The sequence below is a fragment of the Ornithodoros turicata genome, chromosome 6 (assembly GCF_037126465.1).
Source record: "Ornithodoros turicata isolate Travis chromosome 6, ASM3712646v1, whole genome shotgun sequence".
Lineage (NCBI taxonomy): Eukaryota > Metazoa > Arthropoda > Arachnida > Ixodida > Argasidae > Ornithodoros > Ornithodoros turicata.
The window spans coordinates 11,691,860-11,716,319 of record NC_088206.1 but is presented as its reverse complement, the minus strand read 5'-3'; the positions used below and the strand labels follow the sequence as shown (position 1 = coordinate 11,716,319).

Genomic DNA, 24,460 nt, shown 5'->3' with positions numbered 1-24,460 from the left:
TCAACGAGACACCGAACACCGACACAGTACTGGCTGTGCCGACAGTACACTAACCTCTGTTTTAGTGCAGGTACAGGTGAGCGACGAGCAGAGGAATATGTTGACGATGAGCATGACGAGCAGCAGAATGGCCAAGCAGATGCACAGCCCTATCAGCCACGGGAATCGCCACTCCGTGCACTCACGGATTGGGGAAGCAACTGCGAGAGAACAAAAAGTTACTTGACGTGATAGAAAGAGAACCATGAAGAACTGATCGTTGTTATAGACGTTGTTGTGGGCAACGCACTCCCGTCACACTGAGAATAAATACAGAGAAGAGCTCACTGGAACTTTCACCGGGTTCAACAACGAATACTTCCGTTGACGCCAATAGTTGAACAGCATCGTCCGAAACTTTACTCGATTGAATAGGTCCTTTCGTTAATCTCTCCGAGGTACCAGGACAGTTCGTCTGCAAAGGGAAGATGCAAAGCAAGTGAATTCCAAAATTGAAGAAGTTGGATCAGTATGTGCCGAATATGCAAGTAATGAAAAACTGGCCCACACCATGGTCACGACACATTTGCACAATATTGGCTGGATATATATCGACAATACTGGTCCAGTACTAGACCAATATCGGACCAAGATGCTGTACTGCTTGGTTTATAGGGTTTGTAACATTTTCCCGTATGTAATTCATTACATCATGCGCGCTGTACGCCAGGCGTCAAGCTCTGACGTCGGAGAAGCGAATGCTACGGCCATCTCCATTGGTCCTCGTGAGCACGTGATTTATCTCGAAAATAGATACGCACCGGAGCACAGGTAGAAGTCTGGCATATGACAATGTTGCATTGGACGTTGATCTTATTGCTTCCGGGGAATCGGAATGTTGAAGTGACGACGGCGTCCGCAGAGTCCGCGCTCTTGTTGTACTTGAATTCCGAGAGAAACGTCGTCTTCGGACACCTGCGAAATAAGACATATGCGTGCATATCAACTGAACGAAGAGTCTGTCACCAATGTAACCACAAGGCAATAACAACACGACTATTTCAGCTCCGCTATTGTTAATTGCCTTTTTTAATATCTGTATCGAACCTGCGTTTCGGCATAAGAACGGCACGAAATGTAGCCCATCTGCCTTAAAAGAGTTACTCCGCCGGATAAATTGTACTGCAGCGCCACTAGATGCACCCTAGGGGGATCCAATATTCTCGGTGTCGACGCACTACTTGTCGCGACATAGAGTAATGCGGTAACAATTGGAACCAACAGGAACAAACGTATAGGGCGGGGCTTAAACTGCTGTTCTTAGGGTGAACACGGCTGTAGGTACTGCTAGTCAACTGTGGTGGTGCAGACAACCATTTTAGCGGACATTACACCTATAGCACGGATTTTCTTCGCGGATGAACAAAGGCCGAAAGCCCTGAAAGTGTCCGCAATGCAACGAGTCCTGTCTATGCACACATGGAAATAACCAAACAACCCCCCCCCCCCCAAAAAAAAAAAGAAAGAAAGAAAACAGCTATCCACCAAGCCGTCTTCCTTCCGTCAGAAAGCAAAACGAAATAGTTAGCAGACGACACAAAGCGCGCTGTTCAGCGCGCGAATCCGGAAACCGAAAGCAGATGCTCAAAAAGGGACTGTCTGTTTTGCGAGCACGAAGCCCCTTTTCAAACAAACGGGCAACGACCCGTCGTCCCGCAAGTAACACCATCAGTGGGACAAAAGCCGCTTCCGTACCGCCAACGCCCGAGCGGCGCGGCCCGCTGGACGACCGTGGTAGCCCCACGGCCATTAGCGAAGACAAAGCTCCACTACCGTACGGAAGTTTGAGGAACGTTCTGTTTGAACAACGGAACTCAATCTCTATTTTTGCGATTTGTGATACACGTTAAATGGAAGACGTCTCACGCTATATCTGGCAGAGTTCCGAAAATACGTGCATCAAAGACGACTCTGTGTATACGAAGCCTTTCAAAAGGAAGTTCATTGTCTCTGGCATCCTACCATACCAGATGACCCTGTTGTACTTCCACTCGCCATTTACGCATTACGCCGATATTGAACTGTAGTGCTTGGTTTGTATTTTTCTGAGACCCGCCTTAACAGCACGGAAATTTCCCAAGTTGCTCAATTTTTTTTCGTTCCTTTGAGTCACGGCCTCCGTCCCCCATTATTGGCAATGCCATAATATTACCTCTTATTGTTATCCGAAATCGTAAAACTGGAAACTAAAGCCTCCGATGCAGACTTACCCATTGATGTCGATCAGCTCAACCTCAGAAGTATTTTGTGCGAAGCTGAAGCAGGACTTGACGCGCATTCCTTCGATTTCTGTTGTAATGGCAGAAGACAGAAAGGCGGTTATCAACAGTGCTATCAGCTGCATCGCATAAATCGACGTTGACACATGATATACGAGAACATACCTCCGGTACCGGTAACTCCCGCCCGCAGGATGTACTGGTGGCCAACGACGAGCTCGTGCACACGTTTCTGTGACTCAATGAATTTCAGGTTGACCCGGTAATGCTCATTCCTGAAAAAAAGGGGCTGGGATCAGTATGTATCATTGAAAGGTTGTATATAGCAGCGTTGAATAGCAGCATATAAAGGAAAATAAACAATTGAATTGAATTGAAATTGAAAAGGTACAGGTGCTCTAGGTGCCGCGTGGCCCAAAATAAATTATGCAAAGACGTTAAATTGGAAACAGCACTTGTTTCCGGAATTTGAATGTTACATATTTTTTTCTACCATCATCGTCATCATCATAAGTGGTGGGGCGAGAAGAGTCGTAGGGCGAACTCGTGTGACGCAGCTAGTCTCCTGACCAATAAGAACAACGTCCGGTTGCATATTACTATGAAAAAAAAAAAAAAAAAAGAAGAAGAGTGTTTTTATGTGGTTACAGCACCCTTTGGGGCGACATTTAGGGTTGCACAACGCAATGTTTCTCTTTCCACGTACAACGCCGCAGTTCTTACTTAATGTAGTTAACGTACTGTTCACAATACCCGTGCAAAAAAAAGACAAGAAAGAAAAAAATAAAATAAAAAGCAAAGCAGAAAAAAATTTATCAACAAACCATTAAAACAGACACAGCACACAATTACTTGAGACTACTGATGCGATCTGCTCCTGGACATGTACCGGTCACGGTACACGCGAGCATGAAACGAAAATTGAACAACGAAAAAAACAAAAACCACACGAAACAAATGCTACTTGAGAGAATTAATGCGATAGCTTTTTTTTTTTCGTACAACTCCGTACCCTAGTACAGACACTCTAGGTGCATGCTGTACCCTACTCAAGCACCCATTGAACAGGACTTGCCACAGACACATCCGCTACTTTTTCGATACCTATCACAGTGACCGAAGGGGGGTCATTGACTCTCCCCAACCCAGCAGGTGTCCAAGGGGGCACAGCAGAATACGGCATCAAAGGAGCTTGCTTACAACGTACAGGGTGGGGCCGGATAGTGACGGGCCATTAATTCTTGATCTTTTGAAAGTGCGTGATACATACTGCTACTGCGCAAACACCAGCGTGTAAGCATTCCGTTTGCCTTGCCTGTAATAGCAGCGTTACCCGCGAAGGTTCCATTAATGTTTTTTTTTCGCCGACCCTTATACAGGTGCAGCAGCAAGTTTATCGAAGGCACGGTAATCAAAGTGGCGTCCTTGACCGTGGGAGGCAACAAACACGGTTGTTCAGAGATATGACTTTGCGATAAACTTCGGTTCGGGTTTATTAGTTATGTTTATGTTCCTTTTATATATAACATGGGCGGGTGCTCGCGCATTTGTTCTTCATCATAAAGGTGTGCCGAGAACTAGGTACCCTTAGTGATACCCCCGGTATCCCACAAGGACACCCTGGGAGACCTTATTGCAGATATGTTAAGAAATCACTCGAAACCAATTCGTTGACCGAAATTTATACCCTCAGAGAAGCATTACTCTCAATTGACGAAGGGTGCTACAACGTGTACGAGAACAAGATGCAACGTAACTATAGTAATGGAAGGTCTTGGGCTGTGTTGTGTAAAACAGTAAAGCAGTCGGTAACCACTGTGAGCAAACATCAAGAAAGATGTAATTACGAGGCGAAACGGTAGTAAAACGGTCAAGGTAAAATGTAAGAGGTAAAAGTACACTTCTATGTAGCATTACCACTACCACACATTTGCAGGGGCGGCGCAACGTCCTGAATTCAGGGGGACCCCAGATTCGAACCGGCCCCCCTTCCGTCCCCCACCGCCACCACCAATTCATGCCAGGGTCCCAAAAAATCGAGGCGGTCTATGGGATTCTACAGCTCATGGCATGCATGAGACTGAGAGTTGTGTAAAACATCCTGAAACGCGTGAACACTTTCAGGTCATGTTGTCGTGAGTTCTACCGCATCAATCGACAAAGCCTTCGCTATGCTGGCAATTTGGTCGATTCAGGAAAAGGGTTCGCATGCGGCACTTGAGAACACCTTGGCGTCTCACCTCCATGGGAATTTTGCGCCCCCTTCACAAATTCATGGGTTCTATAGTAAACCGTGTAACCCCCCTGTCCGCCGCCCTTTGTGTAGTACTACTGCAATCTGGCACTGAAACTTTTTATCCGCGTCTGACAAATTTCTTGACGTACGCAATATGTTGCTGAACGTCACGGATAAGAATGAGACACATACAGAAAGCATTCAATAAAGCTGTGTCACTCTTTACACGGGAAGTAAAAAATTCCACTTCCCCGGACACGGAAACTATTCGTCGACTTTTACACCCGTAATTGAAAGGGACCCAAAACTAAAACACAGAATGTGACGTGGCATGAGACGGAGTCGCCGTGCGGCCACAAATGAGACCGCAAAACAGCATCATCAAAAGACAGGTATTGCACAGGTACAGGTATTGCTCGCGGCCGGTTCAAAGTGGTCATGGGCACGAAAGATGGATGTAATGAGGAGCATAATATCTGCCAAGTTTGACGTAATAAACGGCGGTAAGAAAAGTAACCTTCGAGGAGATGGTTTTGCGCGTGCAGGATATGTATTCGCAAACGAGGACGCCAACATCTCTGGGGATCCAAAGCTGCTTCGGTATGATACGTCAGGGTGATATGTGTAGTAGACGATCACGATCTGTCGGTCTTCCGGGCTATACCCTCATGTTTTGATTCGCATTGAATAGCAGCAAGTTGTGCGTGCTACGAGTTTATTCTTAGATGGCCGTGATCAGTGAAGGTTAATGAGAAACATAATCATCAAGATGAAATGACGGGTAAAACGTGAAGAAGCTCAACTTGTGCTCAGTTGCTAACGGTCTCAAAGAAAATATTTTCGGTGCCTTTGGGTGTGCGGCATGGTGCCGTCTTCAGAAAAAGGAATGGGCTAGTGTAGCCTTGAATATTAAAAAAAAAGAAAAAAAGTGGAATAAAACGCGTCTTCTCCCTTGCCCTTAAGTTCAACTTGCAAGGGACAAAATTGAGCAGGGCTTGCTCTCCCTCATGTTGAAGGGCCCTGGAGAAAGCGCGTTTCTGGCAGAGTGCCAAAAATGACCTTCAAATCTACAGTTTTTTTTTAGGCGGTGATTTCCTCTAATCATATTGATTTTTTTTTAACGGTAACGGCATCAGCGAACCACAACGAACAGATGTTGTCATTGCGCCGAACTTTTATCTCCGATTATAGTCAAAATTAGCTCAACGCTTAATTAATTACGTAGCCGTTAATAAGCGTAATTAGATACAACAACTAGTTATTAATAAATTAACTAACGGTCATTAAAATTAACGAGGACAATTGAAAGTTGCTAGAGCGCCCGTTAGGTGGCTCGCACTCAGCCTAAAACGTATCGCCATTTATTGTAATAATAAAAAAGGGAGAGCATTTCGCTATTTTATTGTCAGCATAGTTAGCTCGGACACTCTCGTATGCTGTACCTTCCGTTCCTGAAATTGTTCTTGCCGCATGTGATGACGTACGACTTGTCATCGGACAGCTCCAACGCCTTGTGTACCCGGATGGAGATGGCCACTGACCTTTCTTCGCTCCCGTCCTGTGAAACCATGACATGCGAAAAGTTAAAAAGCCTGCGTGACATATTGAAACTCACTACGGCATTACATCATGCAAGCAGTGTACTGCATGTGCGAAGCGCCTAATGTCTGAGTCTGAGAGATCGGGTCGACGACGTTACATGAACGAATTCGTACCGTGTGACAACTGGAATAGTACTCTATGACTTGGAGAGAAAAGGGAGTAATTTTCATCTTTCCGCGCACTGGATCCATAGCAACGACTACTACAGTCCCTTTTGTGACTAAATGTGCAGAAGCTTACGCGATGTTTAGGGACGATCTGCTGTGCTGAGGAGTAAATTTTAGAGTCAGGAGACTAAAATTGGGGGAGTAATTGCAATTCAGGAGACTATCAGTTGCCCCTCAAGCTACTCCCTTTTTCTTTTTTCCCATTAAGAGTACGAGCTCGTGTGTCACAATGCTAGAAATTTCTGTAAAGGTGGCTCCCCCACGTGAGTATAGTGCTATGCGGGAGAAGCTACAGCCAGGTGATTATAATTCAAGCAAAGTGGCTGCAGTACTTCACAACATCTTGCAGTTCTGCGTCTAACACCTGCAAAACTGCATGATCGAACATTGAGAGACAGAGAGAGAAAGAAAGAAAGAAGGAAAGGGAGAGGTAGAGAGAGAGAGAGAGAGAGAGCACGCACCTTTCTCCTGACGCCGCAGTAGAGCGCGTCTTCTGGGCCGGGAAAAAGACTAAGCCTAAGCGACGTATTTCGTTCTCCGGAGCCGTACACGATGCATGGATCCCTCCTCAACTCCTTGGGCCCACGAGGGTCACTCGTATCCCTCGTGTGAACGATACCGTGGAACGGCTCGTCCGTCAGCACAGAGATCACCATGAAACCCTTGTCGCAGTTGGCAGTAACTGCGAAAAACACAATGAGATCTCGTTTGTTTTCGAGTTATAGCATAGCATACTTGCCATTAACATTTAAGTGTTCTCAGAGAAAAATTCAGTCACAGAAATATGCATTGTATTTATGTGTGCTTTCAGTACTTAAAAAAAAGAAAAACGAGATCAAGAGTTCGCTTGCCTTGGCAAGGATTCACGAGAAATCGCGTGGCGAAGAAAATCTTGAACTTTTGAATTGTACTTTTCTTACTTGTAAAGATATTCATTATGACCATCACATTTTTAATCACGCGCAGCGCCAGTTCACATAATTGCTTGTAGACACCTAATACAGCGTGACAAGCAAAAGTGGGACTTCGAGGTGGACGGTACTTAGTGTATTGTCGCCTTTAGGTAGTTCTTACAATCGGAGCTGTACCCGTTACTAACGAATGCATTTTTACATTGTGACGATACGACAGGAACAAATAGAACAGGAATTCTTGATATAGAGAGCGGACATTCATTATCTTTAGGCTTTTAGACGAGTCCACTTTGACGTTACATGAGGGGTGGGGGTGGAGCAGACACGTAGGTGCTTTGCGGATTATTGGGTTATATGTAAATACCCCTTGGGTCCCTGTCGGAGTTATGTGTTACTATCCTAGTAAACGTTTCCCTACTTTCTTATCAATTCGCAAGACGTTTTGAACGTGTAGGGTCTACCCACTTACGCATCAAATATAATTACTGCAATAAGTCCTTGCAAAGGATTAAGAACGCACGAATTTCGTGGTATTCTGCTTATGGACTAAATACCTTAAAGAAGGCTGCTTATATACAGCCTAGTATCCTATAACTATATATAACTATATAACTAGTATCCTGCCAAGGTCAGCATGAATTATACGTCATGAAATCGCGTGTTACGTCACAGCAAATCGTCACATTAAATTGATTACAGTTAATAATTGTAGCGAGTGAGCGTAATTACCTGTTGGCGTGAACTCCGAACCCTCCACATCTTTCAGCTGGCCCTGCAAAAGACAAAATCGCACTGAGTAATTCAATGATGGAAATTGTCTAATAAATGCACAGAAAGGCGGCGAAACAAGATAGCAGATAAAACAGCTGAAAAAGAGCTGCAGCGGACACAAAGGGAGTGGACTCGGTGCTGGCAACTGCTTGGTTTTGGAGTTCTGGTGGAGGCGGACTGCTATGCGGGACCAGCAGCCAGATAAGCTACGACATAGCTACAGCTGATAAGCCGGCATGGTTACTAAATGGATTCCGCTGTGAGATATATATGTGGTGTCTTTTTCTTGACGTAGGCTGCATAATCTGAGTTGGAAAACAAAGAAACGTACAGCACATACACCACTTGAGTCGTGTCCTGTGCTGCACGCTTGTTTGTTCTTCCCTAAACTCAAAAAGAAAGAAAAATAAATGAAAGAAGAATAAAATAAATAAAAAGAAAAGAAAAAATAAGGAAATAAAGGATAAACTACTAACTAATTCAAGTATATACTGCCTACGTCGTGTTCGCACCAGTTGGCTTGCATAGTCCGTTTGCGCTCATCGTTTTTCTTGCCAATCTTCCTGTGTAATTCCAGCTTCTCTATATCAGGTAACCACCGACGTAGTGAAAGCAAAAGACAGCGACCCGCTGCATTGTTTTGGGGGCATTATAATGCACTGGGTTCATTCAAAGTATCCATGAAGACGAAGTGCTTTGCACCTATGTGCTTTTGTGTGTCAGGATGCACTATCAAGCTACTATAGAAGAATAAATGGGCTGAAACTCCACATTGTACAGAGAGAGTAAGAAAGGACAAGAAAACACAGCCGCTGTCGCACACATCATTTAAACATAATGGTGTGCAAATGACGATGATGCAAGGCCGCAATTGGAAGTTGGATTGGCTCCAGGCTTATAGGTGAAGCGATAAAGGACCTTGGGAAATATCCAGGGCACGCTGGCCAGGAATGGACCGCCTTTTCTATAGCCCCCCCCCCCCTCCCCAACACACACACATACTGGGAATGCTACAGAGTGAGACCGGTGCAGTTATGAAAATTCCTTTTTATTTGTCAGCGTAGCGCACGCTTGCGAAACAGAACTCACAAGACAAAGGACTCTCAAGGTATTGTCCCCAAAAAATAGCGAAGTCGCTTTGCGTTTGTTTACTTATCGGTATGTCACCCAACGGGCAAATGTGCAACCTCATTGCAGGAGGACAATCAGATGCAGACGTGACTTAGTGACGAAGCAATGTTCCGCTAAAAAGGACGTGAGAAGGAACCATGGCTCTTTTTATTTGAGTTTTTTTTTTTTTGTATGTGAAAGAACAATAAGACGATGAGAGGGTCAACTCGAATATTTATCAGTCACGTAAAAACATATAATATCGATCGTGACGCTTTTACTGCGTGCATGTGTGAGGCGGAACAACCGACTAGGTAAGGATGGTGGCGCCGCGTAGTAGCAGCTTTTTCGACGTGATAGGGAAGGGAGAAAGTGGGACCGTAGCATTAAATAATAACAGAACAGAACCAAAGGATGTTAGCACGTTAATGAGAAGATCAAAATAATACGCAATTCAAAGTATCAATTCGCGGTGTAACGTCCTAAAGCAGTTGGGAAATCTTCACCTGCCCGTAATGTTCGGGTACGTGCCAAACAGTCAAGTTCAAAGAGAAGTCAAGAGAAGTGTCAGGTGCTTCACTCGTCTCCTGCTTGTATCTTATACTGCATACTCTCAAGTGTCTCCGCTCTCAAAAAAGATAATGGTATCCAAACATTAGAAATCCGGAGGAAATATCCCGGCTGTGTCACTTACATAATCTTTGTTATTCTCCATGTTTCGAAATTGACTTGAGTTTGCTTCCTCCGCCTCATCGACTTGCGCGTATTCATCATGCATGTTACATTACCCGCCCAAGGGCTCGAACCACTACATTTATTAAATCACCCATCCTTTTGGCCATCTCAGAATGGGACACATTACCATCTTCCATAGTCACAATTAAAGATGCAGCACTGTTTAAGGCTGCTTTGTCTGATTTCTTTATCTAATTAACTCTTATAATATCTTAGTTATCTATGTAAGATTGTTCTATTGTTGCTGTTCATTTTGGATGCATCAGTTGTACCCCCCTTATGTAATGCCCCTTCGGGCTCTTAAGGTAAATAAATAAATAAATAAATACCGCGCAATATGTCGAAGTAAGTACAACCGGATGAAGACCTTGAAATAAACCCCGTAAAAAGAATTTCTCTCAACGCCGCGCACGATATCAAAGTGCCCTACACAGTATTTGTTTACACCTTTCGGGTGTAAATGTGTTTGTGGTGGTAACTTTCACACCACATAGAGGGCTGTTTCGTAGAACACTCATCTAAGCGGTATATTCTACAAGAAGCACCATTTCAAATGGAATATATTTTACAGAAAACAACATTTCGGACGCGAAACACGCCAGACGAAAGACACCCCCACAGGGCTCCTATGTGTCCTTCGTCTCGTGTTCATCTTTTCCGTGTAGTTTGCACCAATCATACGTCAATATGCAACCGTATCAACAGGCCCAGATTTTCGGCTTTAGCATTTCAGGGGAGGTGTATTCTGAACGGCGAAAGATTTATTCCATTAGAAACGCCGTATCGGATGGGTGTTTTGCAAACACGTTTTTCGAGACTATTGCGTATTACACCTTTTAGTTGAGCCTTCGGAGCAAAAAAAGAAAAGGTATGTTTATTAAAAAAAACACAGAAAAAACACTCATTTCACACGCGAAAAGGTGCAAAACATTGTGCAGGTATAGTGGGCTGAAGACCCCAGAAGAGACTTTTTTTCTTTCGTGCGTTTGCAGCTTGCGACATTCGATACGGAAGAATCAGTATTGTCTCACACTTCACAAAAAAGACGTGTGCTCTGTCCTTTCAAGACACAATCACTCAACATAAAAAAAGGGGGAATAAAAGAACGGCTCGTGATCCTGCATTCAAAGGTGAAGTAGCTGGACAGAAAAGAAGTAAAAGGAAGTAAAAAAAAAGAAAAAAAGAGAAAGAAGAGGCGTGAACAGAGTTCGACAGCAGCCTCCGTGGACCACTTTTCTTTTCGAAATGTAGAGGCACCCGTTTAGAGTGACATCAATGGAGTTCGGTCAGCACACATCTCGCACACGAAATGATAGGTGCTCGGAGTGGTGTACTCTCCGAGAGGGAAACGACAAGGTGCGTTGCAGAGGGAGGGTCCCGTTTCCCATAGGAGGGCACATTTAGGAGCCATTGTTCCACCGTTCGGGAGCACGGCATACCGTATAGCTTTCTCTTTTTCCTTATTGTTATTTCGTATAACGCTATAGGGCGCATACTGCACGCTGTGTTCTGTATACTTGAATGGGGTTAATAACATAGTGTTGCGTATACTACTACGTTTCTCCGTTATTCGTCAGTTGGCGATTGAAACAGGGTGACTGGATCAGGGATGCGTTGAATGCTGGTAGCCGGACTTTGTTTTATATATATATATATTGTATAGTGTGATTGCAGGCGCCTGCAGAAGGAGTCGATGGCAGAAATTTTATGACGTAGAATTCATACGAAAATCCTTGTTGATGCTGGGAAGTTATTCATTTAATTCTGTTTTTGACACATCTACAAATCTGGCAGAATAATACTGAATAATGAATAATACTGAAAAGGAAAACTAATTTGAACACGTTCGTTACTATTCCTTGCACAACGCCGGCAACTTGCTCAGACGGTAATTTCATTCATTTTCATTCTTCCAGAAATTTCTCTTCTCCATTAGCGGAAAATTAAGCCAACCTGCAGAAATGAAGCAGAGAAGCATGCTTCGTAATCGGACGAAGTCCGCGCAATTAGAATATAAGTATTAATTAGAAGTAATTATAGCAGTAAGTAGTAAATTAGTAAGTAAGATATCTAGAATATATATGAGATATCAATGTATTTCTCGTATATGTAGCTGTACAAGGCTTCCTTATCTTGCTGTCGTCCCGGTCTTTACCGTTTGTGCATCTTTTAAGCTCCTGCATTTCGGACACCTCATATCAGATAATCCAAATTTTGACGCTGCTACGGTCCTATATGTAACACTGGCTAAGTGTTAACTGATTACTTATTAATAGTGATATGGTAACAATAATTATTAATATTATTATTACTGATTATTTACGCAATTTCGCGACGCAAGAGAAAGTGCAGGGAAAGACGCGCAAGTGGTAAAACCAGAAAACGGGTATGTAGGTCTCGGATCTTTATGAGAATGGCACAACCCGTCCCACAGCGAACGTGAGGAGAGGGAGGCCGTGCGGGGCTTGTGGCGCAACGGATAACGCGTCTGACTACGGATCAGAAGATTCCAGGTTCGAATCCTGGCAAGCTCGGCTCTTCTTTTTCGACTCTTTCTGTATCATTAAACATGACGGAACAGCACTGTGTCTCCAACTCAGTGTGCTATTTATGGTTTTCCGGAGCAAAACGACCAGCAAGGTTTTCTTTTTTTGCCAGTACCGTAAGCATATACAGTCAACCCTCGATTTATGAACACCCTCGGTTCCCCGAAAAATTGTTCATAAATCGAGGGATTCATCAATCGAAAAATCCGTGAAGTGAGTACTATCGAGCAAATGGAATAGTATTTCCGAATTGGGATTGTGTTTATAATGTAATATATTGTGTAGTTTTGCTTTCGACCACGCCTTCTGCTGTATCAATCTCACAAAGAACAGACTTTAGCACATTCACACTCTGTTTATTATGCAATACTAAACTCTTTAATATATATACTCTTTAATTTTGCTTTGGACCTTCCGCTGTGTCAATCTTGGAAAGAAGAGATGTCAGCACATTCGCACTCGACTGGTCTCGGATTTCCTCTGGGATTTTTAACATCCGTTTACGTATTAATCTCCGGGTGTTGGTCGCCCCTTGTGCGACCCCGGAAATCCCGTTTGTTGAACTCGGATTTCGAGGGGTTAAGAACCGAGGGTGCAATACCTGGAAAACATTTTGTCCATTCAGGCATCATTCATAAGACCACGGAATAATCCCTTTGAATGTTTCTGTTGACCTCGGAACGATCCGTTCATAAATTGAGGGCAAAAACGGTGGGCAACTCCTAGTTGGTTCCAAGAAATTCCATTCATTATTCGGATATCGAGGTTCATAGAACGAGGGAAGAATGCATGTAAAAAGTTTGGTTCCTCGTGCTCGTGTTCATAAAACGAGGGAATTCATAAATCGAAGGTTCATAAATCGAGGGTTGACTGTAGGTGCATGATGCACCTGTTGTAGTGCATATTTTACTTATATTTCCTTTGTTTTTTTTCTTTCTTTCTTTGCTTCTATTTTGCTCTATCCTCAAGAAACGGAAGGAGCTCACGCATTTTTAATGTAGCTCAACATAGTAGCGGAGGTACGTGTCTTCTTCCACGGGGTAGCAATCGGAATCTCCTTTGCCATAAAAACGTACAACGCACAGGCTAATTAGTAGCACACAAAGAGAGTGCAAGAGAAACAAAAGAGAAAGTGAAAAGGGAACAGAAGGGGAGAACGTGCTTTCAATCCCGAGATCGAGGCAGTCGTTACCACATTCTACACGGGGGGCGCAGAAAACGCTTTTACCAGGAATTAAAAAAAAAACAAGAACGAATAGAGATAGATATATTGTATCCGTAAATGGTAAGTATGACTTCCTCTTGAATCACCTCTCAACCGAGCCCTATCCAGCTCGCGTCTCCTCGTATGCGCCAAGCCAGTGAAACCCGTTCAGCACCTTAACACTCCCACTCATTCGGCAGGTCCAAGATCTGTATCTCAATCCTCAGTTGGAACCAGTTTCATCCTCGTTAGTGCTCAGTCTTTGTGTGAGATTTATCGTCCGAAACATTACCGAAATAACATCCTACCGCCGTGTGCCTTTGAACCAGTTCCACTCGTCCAATTGCAACCATCCTCAGTTCAGGTTACGCATAAATAAAGCCCGGAACACTCACGAGTAGCCCCCCGCGGAATAGGTTAATCGTAAATTTGGCTGTCTCGAAATTTACGGAGCGAACTGGCAGGAATTAAAGGGTTGGCACGCAGGGACACAGGGGGGTTACTCGATACCCCTTGGCAGGCCAACGTGTGATTACCGAACAAGGTTGCGGAAGGAGACTGGTGACCCACGAAATAACACACTAGCAGCAGCGGGTAGCTCGTTAAAATGCGAGTGATTCATGCCCGATTGGAAAGCGGTGATAAATTTGTACGTTCGTGTTGTGTAAGGAGCATCGTCCAAGAGGTAACAGGATGTGCTGGAACGCAAACAGCTTTGCATTAAACGAATCGAGTGTTCCACTTGGATTATTGAACAAAACATGTGTTAGACGTGAAACTATCAAAGATTCACCGAGAGGCATGTTAACTACACAGTTACGTGCATACAAAATCAATTCAGTGAAATTGCATTCAATGTATTTATGAAAGTATTTAGGGTATTTAAATAGTGTATTTATATTTCGTATTTAAATACTGCACATACAAAGCATCCATGCCAAGCATTTAATTACATATTTAAGCAAAGTGTTTGGTATTTATATTTAAATACGCCAAAAATGTATTTATTGAATAAACAAACGTATATCCCCCCCCCCCCCCCAATTCAGGGAAAAGAAAGTTATCGATGAAGTGGAGCAGCGTTGTAGCGTAAATAATTAAATTATAAGTAATTATTGTTTTGTTTTTTTGCGAAATAGATAATAAACTAGATGATTATTGATTAGTGAGGGTCAGTGGAGTTCTGGAGTTGAGGATTGAGTCCAATGGATTTCTTTCTGAGGTTTGAAGAGTTACAGAACTATGTGTATACCTGTTTGCGTAAGACTACAAAACACGACACAGTCGAAGAGTGCGTGTATACTCTGTAACAAAAAAGCGATTACAATATTACTTCCTATTTTCGTCCCCCGACCTTGGAGTTTACTTCACAGCACTGCAAACAGTCCCTAAACTATAAAAGCCCTTGCATTTAGTCCTGAAATTGACTAATGGCTCTCTAGTCTCAAAAGGCCTACAATTATTCTCAGGTGTAGGTATGTATTCTTAGGGTGTAGAATTCTGTAGTTTGATCGCATCGCATCTGTAGTTATACAGCAGTATAGTTTTCATATCAACACCATCTGAATCATACAAAGGGACGATGAAAATTGTGTTACAAGAGCTCGGTTGCTTTGCACCGAGGGTACTTTCACCATCAATGGTTTCAGTTTTTCAACGTCCCCCCCCCCCCCCCCCCGGGGGTTTCGCCCCGTAAAGGGGACATTCCCGCGTCACTCCCAAGCACGCAGGGAAGCCACCTTCCAGGCCGTAACTCGGTGCTGGGAGTCCAAAACTTTCGATGCAGCTTCTCTTCTCCATACCACCAAAACAAAACTGTCACGACAAAGAATCGAAAACAAGCTTCTCTGCGGATGCTAACACGACGTTTAAAACGCGTAGTTCCACAAAACCACTCCCCGCGACCATTCAAAACAACAGCTGCTCCGCGTGTCACATGGAACCCACATGTGATCTCTCTCTTCCGCTTTATCTCTCCTTCATCCATCGCGCACCCAGCGGGAGCTCAGCCTTGATTGCCCACCTAGCCGCATCTCAGACGGACAATGCACATAACGGAGCTCTGCTACCATTTTATGGGCCGGTTTGACGATGCCATCCCTGACCCCGTTAAGCGGCTAACCGCAACTAAATACGCGGCCTAAAACAAACTGAAATATTCCCCTCCTCGTTGAACGCATGGTCACGACCTTCAAGAACTCCTGCTGCGAGGAAAAAAAAAAAGATTTTTTTCTCTTCGTTGTGATAGCTGCGTGATTTTTAATAGATTCAAAACGGTAGTGCGCGCATGTTTGGGACGAAGATATTCTGCTCGATTTCTTTGACAGCGACATCTCGTACGTTGTGATGCGACTGCTGATGCGATATGATCACGATGTTATCACTGATTAGTGCGGAATGTGGTCGCACGTTTTGATTCCTGACATCGTGATGTTCTGAGGACCTGATTGTGTATCAAGATGTTGTGTCTGCATAACCCTTATCAGTCCCTTTACAACGAGGTTGTTGCTACTCCAATCGTAATCATCGACTATCTTTTCATTTCATCAGACACATATCTGTTTTTTTTTTTCTTTTCCGTACTAATTTCCATGACGATAACTCAGCTATCGACGAAACGAATTATATGGTAGGATTGTCACTGTACATGGTTTTATGATTATGCACTAAACTGTTGTGAAAGTAACCTACCTTGATAGCAACGCCAAAATGATATTTCAGCAGTTGTACATAATACACTACTACCAATCTACACAGATACTACGCTATAGAGCATTAAAGCATATCATATCAATGATAAGAGAACAATCCTATTTACATTCCGAAGACCCTTCTGCTTTGTTAATATAATTACATATTGTCGTAAATTCCTAACAATATTGCAAATTACTTTATCCCCAGCCACGGTGAACGGTGTCGAGCGTCAGCGAAGGCAACGTTCATCTCGGGGACACCCAGAGAGATGCACATTATGCATATGTATTCCTGTTTAACCGTCTTCGGTGCATAACTCAAGGCAAGGCAGGATGAAGTGTTGATGCAACAGGTATACCAAGCGGAATAGATATCTATTGAGGTTAGCTTAGCAGGCCGAGCGTTAAGAAAAAGAAAATAAAGAAAGCACGCAGAAAATAGAAGGACTGCATTCAACCTTGCGTCGTCGTATCTGCAGCCTTGCGAAGATTCTTACTAATACTTGGCCGTAAAACACTACAACAAGTATACAACAAGTTCGGCATACGTGCCACAGCACTAGAGATACAGGTGAAGGCATTCATGTTGGTTCACGGCTATCTAAAAACAAACTAACGTGAGATTACTTAATTCCACCTCTTTCATTGTGTCGGCACACGTGATATCTCTTAATATCGTATTGAAATTAAAAGAGACCTAGATCGTGCATGGAATAACTTCTCCCATTCCGAATGCCCTGTACACACCGTGAGTCAACAACGGGAACAATACTGACATGCACTGCTGACACAGTTAATTTTCGATGTGTCTGTCCTTGTATTCCGTTTGGTTGTGTGACTGACCGACGTCAACAAAACTGGGTGGCAGGACCGGTCGTGGTCTTCGCGACATTGACTTGTCACTCGATTGTATTCCCGTATTCGATTGTAATATGTAATGAGTAATAACGTATCTCTGAGAGAAACGAGTGTTTTCTTAAACATTAATTAGTATTGTTGCAGTTTATGTTCTTTGATGCTGATGTGGCGGCCTTGCTATACCGTCTCCCCCCCCCCCCCCGTCCCCTCATTATCTTTTTACATACTTTTACACATACATCATCTTTTTACATACTTTTACACATACATCATCTTTTTACATACTTTTACACATACATCATCTTTTTACATACTTTTACACATACATCATCTTTTTACATACTTTTACACATACATCATCTTTTTACATACTTTTTTCACAACCCAGGTGGCGAATTTCCCCATTTATCATCATCTTCAGTGTATTTGTTGTTGTTGTTGTTATTGTTGCGGTTTGCTTTATTAAGAACACGCGTATTCTCGACAATCTGTGAAGAACTAAGAGCGTACTTCTTACGTACAGTTCATTCCTTTGCTAATAAGAAATGTATTTTTTATACCACGCTTTTCACAAAGAAGGTTTGTAGGTAACGGCTTATGCACTTCAATCGGGTCCGCCAATCAATGGGTCTGACACTATATGCATATGTATTGCACGCATTTTGCAAAATTCGGCTATTGTACGTAAATATAGTTGCATTTACAGTAGACATACACGTTTGTATGGCTAAACAACAGAGAGTTCCAAACAGACAGATGGTGGCGATGACATGGCGTGCTTCAAGTATATGGCGCTAATGATGTAAAAAAAAACAGCAGGCTCCGGCTAACATGATGTTACGTGATGAACCCCCTCTGGTGTTAAACTTAGTTTTCCAATATCGCTCAGTGCTCTTTTTGGTGCTGTTTTTCCTCATTTCGTCTTCCTGTACCGCACATCCAATCAGAGGCTTCAAAGCAGAGCCGCTCAATTGCTCTGATCGACTTAACTTCCACTTCATTCTCATATCACTCACCCAATGTCTCACATGTAAATGTAACGGGGTATGGTAATGCACCACAGTGGTGAAACAGTCCGTATCGTTGGCATCCTGTATTTGTTGTTGTTTAAAGAAAGTTATTTCACGCCGAACAAGGTGACATTAAACACAAAAGAGTGACACCATCTGGCTACAGAGCCGGTCGGAGGTACGTTACTTCTCGATAATAATAACTTGGCAGTCTGCTTTGCCATTCCAACACGAACAGTGGCATTTGCAATTCGTAAGGGTGATTATTACGTAACAAATGCCCTCGCATGCGAAGATACCCTCACAACGATGCTAACGCCCAAGTGGCGTTGTATAGGACATGGCAGTAAACCACATTCGACCGCACTCTATGAAACGAGCAATCTGGAACTATTAGATCGAATGCGACTCGAGAGGGTGTGTACTGAGTATGCGCGGGGCATTTTTAATGAGTGACTCTCGGATATGAAACAATGGCATTCCAAGAGTGAAATGCGTGTGCGCCGTTATGTGCTGGCGGGGTTTCCGACATTAATTGCCGGGCGGTTGCACGACTGCCGTTGCGGAACGCCACCTTTAAAATCAATCAAGTATAGTTCGCGAACATGGTCGACGGAGGAATTGCCCAGGGCGTGTGTGGGGGCGGTGGGTTTCGCGAGACGTGGGCGAAGGCGGCGGAAAGAAGATCGAAACCGTGGGAGAATGGTATGCATCTAGGAACAGAAAAGTGAGGCGTGGGAGCAGTCCTATAGAAAAGTTTTCAAAATTTACGTACAGGAATAAAACGGTAATAATATGCAATGGAAAGAAGGGAGAGGGTGCAGGCAAGCTGGTATAGACTCGTGGTATAGGGGACCGAGAGATACGGAACAAGAAGGACGGACGACAGATTCTCATGTTGAATTCCAATGGCAGATTCGGAGCGCCTTCGGAGCAAGTTTTGTTGCTCCGCCGAGAGCAAGTCTGTTCGATTGGCAGATTGGGAACAGTTCTGGAGTCTTCTAATGGGAGCTTCGGAGCGGCATTCGAGCCAAGGTCGCTCCAGGGAGCAACCCAGACTGCTCCGCCAAAATAGGCAGATTCAACCGGAACTCTACGTGACGTGTCACTTGTCGCTTGTGCTTCCTATTTCCTGCCTCTGCTTCACCAACATGGACGCCTCGCAACGCGTCTTCGCCGTGACTAGTCTTTCGCGTCGTACGTTGGCGACTTTGTTTCATGGAGGAAGCGATAAGTCAGACATTACGATGGCCACGTTAGGAGATTAGAATGACCTTGATGTTGCTAAACATGGCGTTATAATGGAACATGAGTACCTTCTTCTTCTTCTTCCTCCGTCTCTGGCCGTCATCCACCAAGGGAGATTGGCCAGGGCTAAACTCCAAGTTGTGCGGAAGTGTTCCAGTCGCAGATTCGGATCACTTGCTCTAGGCCTGATCAAGCCGCTCCATTGCCGAGTCTGCTACTTGCTCCGATTCTGTCATTGGAATTCAACATCAGACTAAGTTGTTCCGTGTCTCTCGGTCCCCTACCACGGTTTTGGTTTTGGTTTTAAGGAAAAAATAAAAAGGAGATTTTGGCTTCACTAATGTGAGGCCCGCAACTCCACATCACTTGCACCAGTTACTTTGGTGGAAAACTCCTGGAATGATATGATGCCAATGAAGGTGGACAGGATGATGGCGATGATGATGCTGATGATGATGATTAGTGGTGGTGGTGATTCCGACAGAAAGCAACCATGACCCCTACCATGAATAACATACAAGGCGTTCATTTTTACCCGTTACAATTTTATATATGTAAACGCTATGAGAGTAGCATTAGATGTCGTTTTTGCAGCTCGGTTTCCACAGTAGGCGCACATCTTCTCGAAGACAATATGTAACGACAAGATGTCTAATTACCTAAAAGTAACGAACTCGTTAGTTATCGAATTTCTGGCAAAAGCGAGATAGTAGAATGGTAGAGAACCTCCGTTGAAAAACCATTATATCTTTTAAAAATCTTGAAACGGGCGCATGCAGTGAAATATCCGTCGCTAAATTTCGCTATGCAGATGAGCCGAAATCAAAACTGCGCGCCACAGGAGCACGTGACCTTCGCGGACGCAGGCCTATATGTGCGCCGCACAGCGGTTGAGTGGCCATCAGATGAGCACCTACTCCAATCACCTCCATCACTTCAAAGCACGTGGCCCTTTGACGTACATTGAGCGCTGTTCTCCTTGCGCTCCCAATCGGCGCGGTTTCGAATTCGGCTCATTTCCATAGCAAAATTCAGCGAGGCATATTTCAACGCTCGTGCGAGCTTCAGGATTAAAAAAAAAAAAGATGGAATGGCCTTCAACGAGGATTGTCTCCCGTTCTACTATTTCACTTTCACTAGAAATCTCCTAATTAACGAATTAATTAGTGAATTTTTGATAATTAGCCATCTTGTAGTTACGTATATATTTTCATCGAGAGGATGTTCGCCTGGCCGTATATATATATAACTCAACTGCAAAAGCTACGTCGATGCTGCTCTCATAGCCTTTTAATACAAATTTGTAACGAATAAAAATGAACAACCTGTAGAGTTATTTAAACGGAAAAGAGTCGGATATCGAGGTAAGGTGGACAACACGGTGCCACATGGAAAAACCGCAGGTAATTTCGATTTCTTCGATGTGCGCTAAAAATCTCCGACAGGCACCGCTGGACACAATACTTACTTTCTCCACGAAAACTACAGAACTGCAATAATATAAGTTTGATTATTGGATAATTATACGAGCATACTCTCTCTATATATAAATATATTCTCTATGTGCCTGTAGATCAGCAGAAATCAAACAAAAGAAAAAGTCGGATGGTTTGAATTGTAAGGACCCACCACAAAGTTCGTAGAGCAGTTTTTAATCATACCAGTCCCAAACACTATAAAAAGAGCTAATTCCAGAAACATGTAAACCTTCCGTTATTGCGTGTAGGTACCATCGCTTCTAGTAAGCATTCCAAGAAGAATGCGCAGAGAACCCTCATCTGCGGTAACCTTCCACGCCAACTTGGGCATCACCGGGTACACAAGCCATCGCGAAAATATCTTGCCTGTCAATCACGTCTGCGACCCACATATGCATCGTCTTCCGCGCTCAACAGTACAACACTCCATCCAAGAGCCACACCACAGACAGTTCCTCGAAGTCATCGGCTCCAAGGACAACAACAACCAAGCACTTCCTTCGAACAAAGCCCCAAAACTCATACAAGGCGCGCGTCTTGACGAAATCCTTCTTCGCACAATAAGCCCAAGGCATCCGCTCGAACATTGCGGCATCGAAAGATATGAAAGCCTGCATTACTACCAAGCTATTCATTATCAGACAGTCCATAACGGTGTGCCAAGGATGGTGAGTTAGTCAACGTACACCCCAGCGGTCGGTAGCAGAGAGAAACATCATTTGAAGGAGAGCCTTTTATGTCACCTTGGTTCCCGCTGAACTAGCCGCCCCTTCGTGTTCTTTCTCTTTTTCTTTCTTTTTTCTTCTTATACATATTTTGTTGCAGGAGGATAATGTCTATTAGAGGCGGAGTATCTGGCACGGAACGTGAGTTGCTCGGAGGAAAGTATGGAGTTTGTAGGGTTTAATCGCTCGCTAACGCTGCTCCGTGAAAGTGCAATAAAATGCCGAAGAAAAGCTTCGTATCCTATAACGTCTAGTATGTTTGCACAGAATGGAAGTTAAAATAATGAGTTGATAGAAGTCAAGGGATTATCAGGATCTGACGCAGACGATAATGACTTGGGCTAGCTATACACTATATACGCCCTGACTCGGGGCATTATGCCTTTCGCAAAAGCCAATCACAGACGTTTTTAGATTTGTGTTGCAGAGTTAATCTGTATAGTTACGCACGTCTCTCAATAATATACATACAAATATTCGGAGGTTCCGTGACATTTCATCGAACGCCATTTCGTCGAAAATGGACGTTTCATCGAATCGGTGGCCGCCGCTTTTTCTTGCGGCAACGTGAGAAATAGGTAAAAGGCTCTCCTGACCTAACCTTGTTCAGGCGTCGATGAAACGACGTTTGGTGAAATGGCGTTCAATAAAACGGCGCCGATGAAATGGCCTTCGATGAAACGGCGTTTGATAAAATGGGCGGACACCAAATTCGGAATCAAAACCTCAATGATGAAGTTAAATTCGTTAAAACTTTTCTCACTGTCGTAACATGAAATTCTCCAGGGAAATGCAACAAGCGCCGAGACAGTCGGAGCGTGAAAGCTGATTTAGAAGGAAAGGAAACGGGCATGAAAGAGTGAAAATTCTGTGTGAGGTGAAATGTTCCGTTAGACTGAGTTTTCTTCCAAGTCGGACGAGGTCGGCGTTAATTGCCACACTCTTTTTACGAAGGCTCCCCCCTTTTCCTTCGCAAGAAATGAAAACGACCACCAGGACGTTCCGCTACCGAGCAAACACAATGGACCATCTCGCTCGTGGCCCTCTTGTATGCTTTACTAGCAGGAGTAGACCGAGGCGCGGTATAGCAGACGACAAACTCGGTCACGCAGGTGAGACGTCTGCTTCCAAACAGACGATGACGATGGCGATTGTACGGACAAGAAATGTTGAGACGTGACAAGGGCGGATTTTGTTGGACGTTCCAATTATTTAGCCAATTTTTGTATTTAAATTGGGTAACACTTTCTCGAGAACCATGCACCCATCAAAAGCCTGTTACCACCTGCATCACGAGGTGTGAGTCGAGAGCTATTTTAATGTATACCATTGATGTCAACAGCCCGAAATGGCGAAAGTGCTGCCTTTGAAGTCAAAATAACACGCAGTGAGACACGTGAATCAAAGTAGAGAAACTCACCGAAGCGTAGCAAGATGAAAGCGGTGAGATTCTGGGTACGACGGCCGTGCCGATAAAATCGCCTTCTGTGAAAGTCGAAGGACGGAACCGGCACTAATTTTCAATTGCTCTTCACTGGAAGGAGATGTATCTATATGCATTAGGCCGGCGAGATAAATCTCCACGTACATGTATTATTGTGTAGCTATATACACGCATGTGTGTGTGTACTGTATGACCCAGAAGTTGAGTTTGTTCAGTTCACGTTCGCTTACGAAAACGTCTGCAACGTATGCACGAAAACGCGTGTGCACTATACTCGGATCCCAGTGCACTCTTAACTGTAATAAAGAACTGGAGAGTTAATAATGGGGGGTTAATGTAGGACACAAGTGCGGTTTTAAGGCGTGGCAGACACGGCGTACCGCAATTATTTCCGGCAGGCCTAAGTAGTTTTACTGCGCAGGTAATGTGTATTCGGCTACTGCGTACCAGAAAGCTTGCAGCTCCAAGACGAAAAAAGAATGAGAGTGTCTGGCTATAGAAGGATGAAAAGTTGGTGGTGCAGGTGGTCATATCTTGGTGAGATAGTTCTGTCTGATAGTCTGGATGGCTCTTGGTTATGCTAGCACATACTCAGCCCCTCCGGAAGTGAAGTTGCTGACATCCAACCTACTTGTCCGCTCGAAAATACAATATGCATCAGTAATATGGAGTCCAAATGAGAAGTACGTGCCTTATCGATCAATGGGAGTTGTACTCCACTAATAAAGCTGTTCGCGTTCCACCCATATAAAAAGACGTAATAATAAATAAGACTGCTCCAGCATGACAGAAACTTAAAAAAACGAAAAAAAAAGCAGATCTATACCGCTCCTAGAAAGCAGTGGGTGAGATGAATGAAAAAGAAAGCAGGAATTGTACAGTATTTTTCAAAATTCAGGTTCCCCGTGTTTACAAGTGGCATATCACTTTTCTAATCGTGTGGTCCAGCAGTATGACACTTCAACCAAATTTTGGCGCAACTGATTATTTTTATAACTCCCCAATGCGGACTGCTAGCCACCTGTTGTGTTATCCCGCACAACATGCATATATGCTGTCTTGTGTCCAAGACTTACGTATAAGGAATTTATGAAGAGCCGTAATGTTTACCTCTTGTATATTCTATAAGGAAAAATACAGTATGTATCGTTCTTTCTGGAGACTACGCGCATCGCCGCAATCGTTATGGTCCCGTTCCAGACTGTTTGCAAGGTTGGCGACTAAATTTCATGGTTAAAGGACTAACATGAAGAGTAGTTGCAGTACAGAAGACTATAGACGATATAATTCTTCGTCAATTTATTGTTTTTCTCTCTCTCTCTCTCTCGTTTTTTTCTCTCTTAGAGTATAATTTCCCCTCTTCCTGAACGCCCTCAAGGCATATGAAGCATCTGAATAAATAAATAAATATATATATATATATATACAGAACGAGAAAAGAAGGAAGACAATCCAATTCAG

At 43.7% G+C, this 24,460-nt stretch overlaps 1 protein-coding gene and 1 non-coding gene across 2 annotated transcripts in view; one reads left to right on the top strand and one right to left on the bottom strand.

Annotated features, from left to right (window-relative positions):
- Positions 1–24,460, bottom strand: part of LOC135399081 (uncharacterized) — a 58,686-nt gene that overhangs the window by 2,276 nt on the left and 31,950 nt on the right. Inside the window, exons 2-9 of the mRNA XM_064630770.1 lie at positions 7,907–7,949; positions 6,725–6,945; positions 5,937–6,052; positions 2,424–2,533; positions 2,250–2,328; positions 801–954; positions 328–454; positions 55–200 (exon numbers count right to left, since the gene is read on the bottom strand). Coding sequence (XP_064486840.1) covers positions 55–200; positions 328–454; positions 801–954; positions 2,250–2,328; positions 2,424–2,533; positions 5,937–6,052; positions 6,725–6,945; positions 7,907–7,949 — 996 coding nt within the window. The remainder of the gene's footprint in view (positions 1–54; positions 201–327; positions 455–800; positions 955–2,249; positions 2,329–2,423; positions 2,534–5,936; positions 6,053–6,724; positions 6,946–7,906; positions 7,950–24,460) is intronic.
- Positions 12,255–12,327, top strand: Trnar-acg (transfer RNA arginine (anticodon ACG)). Its single transcript has one exon. It is a non-coding gene; the product is annotated as a tRNA-Arg (tRNA).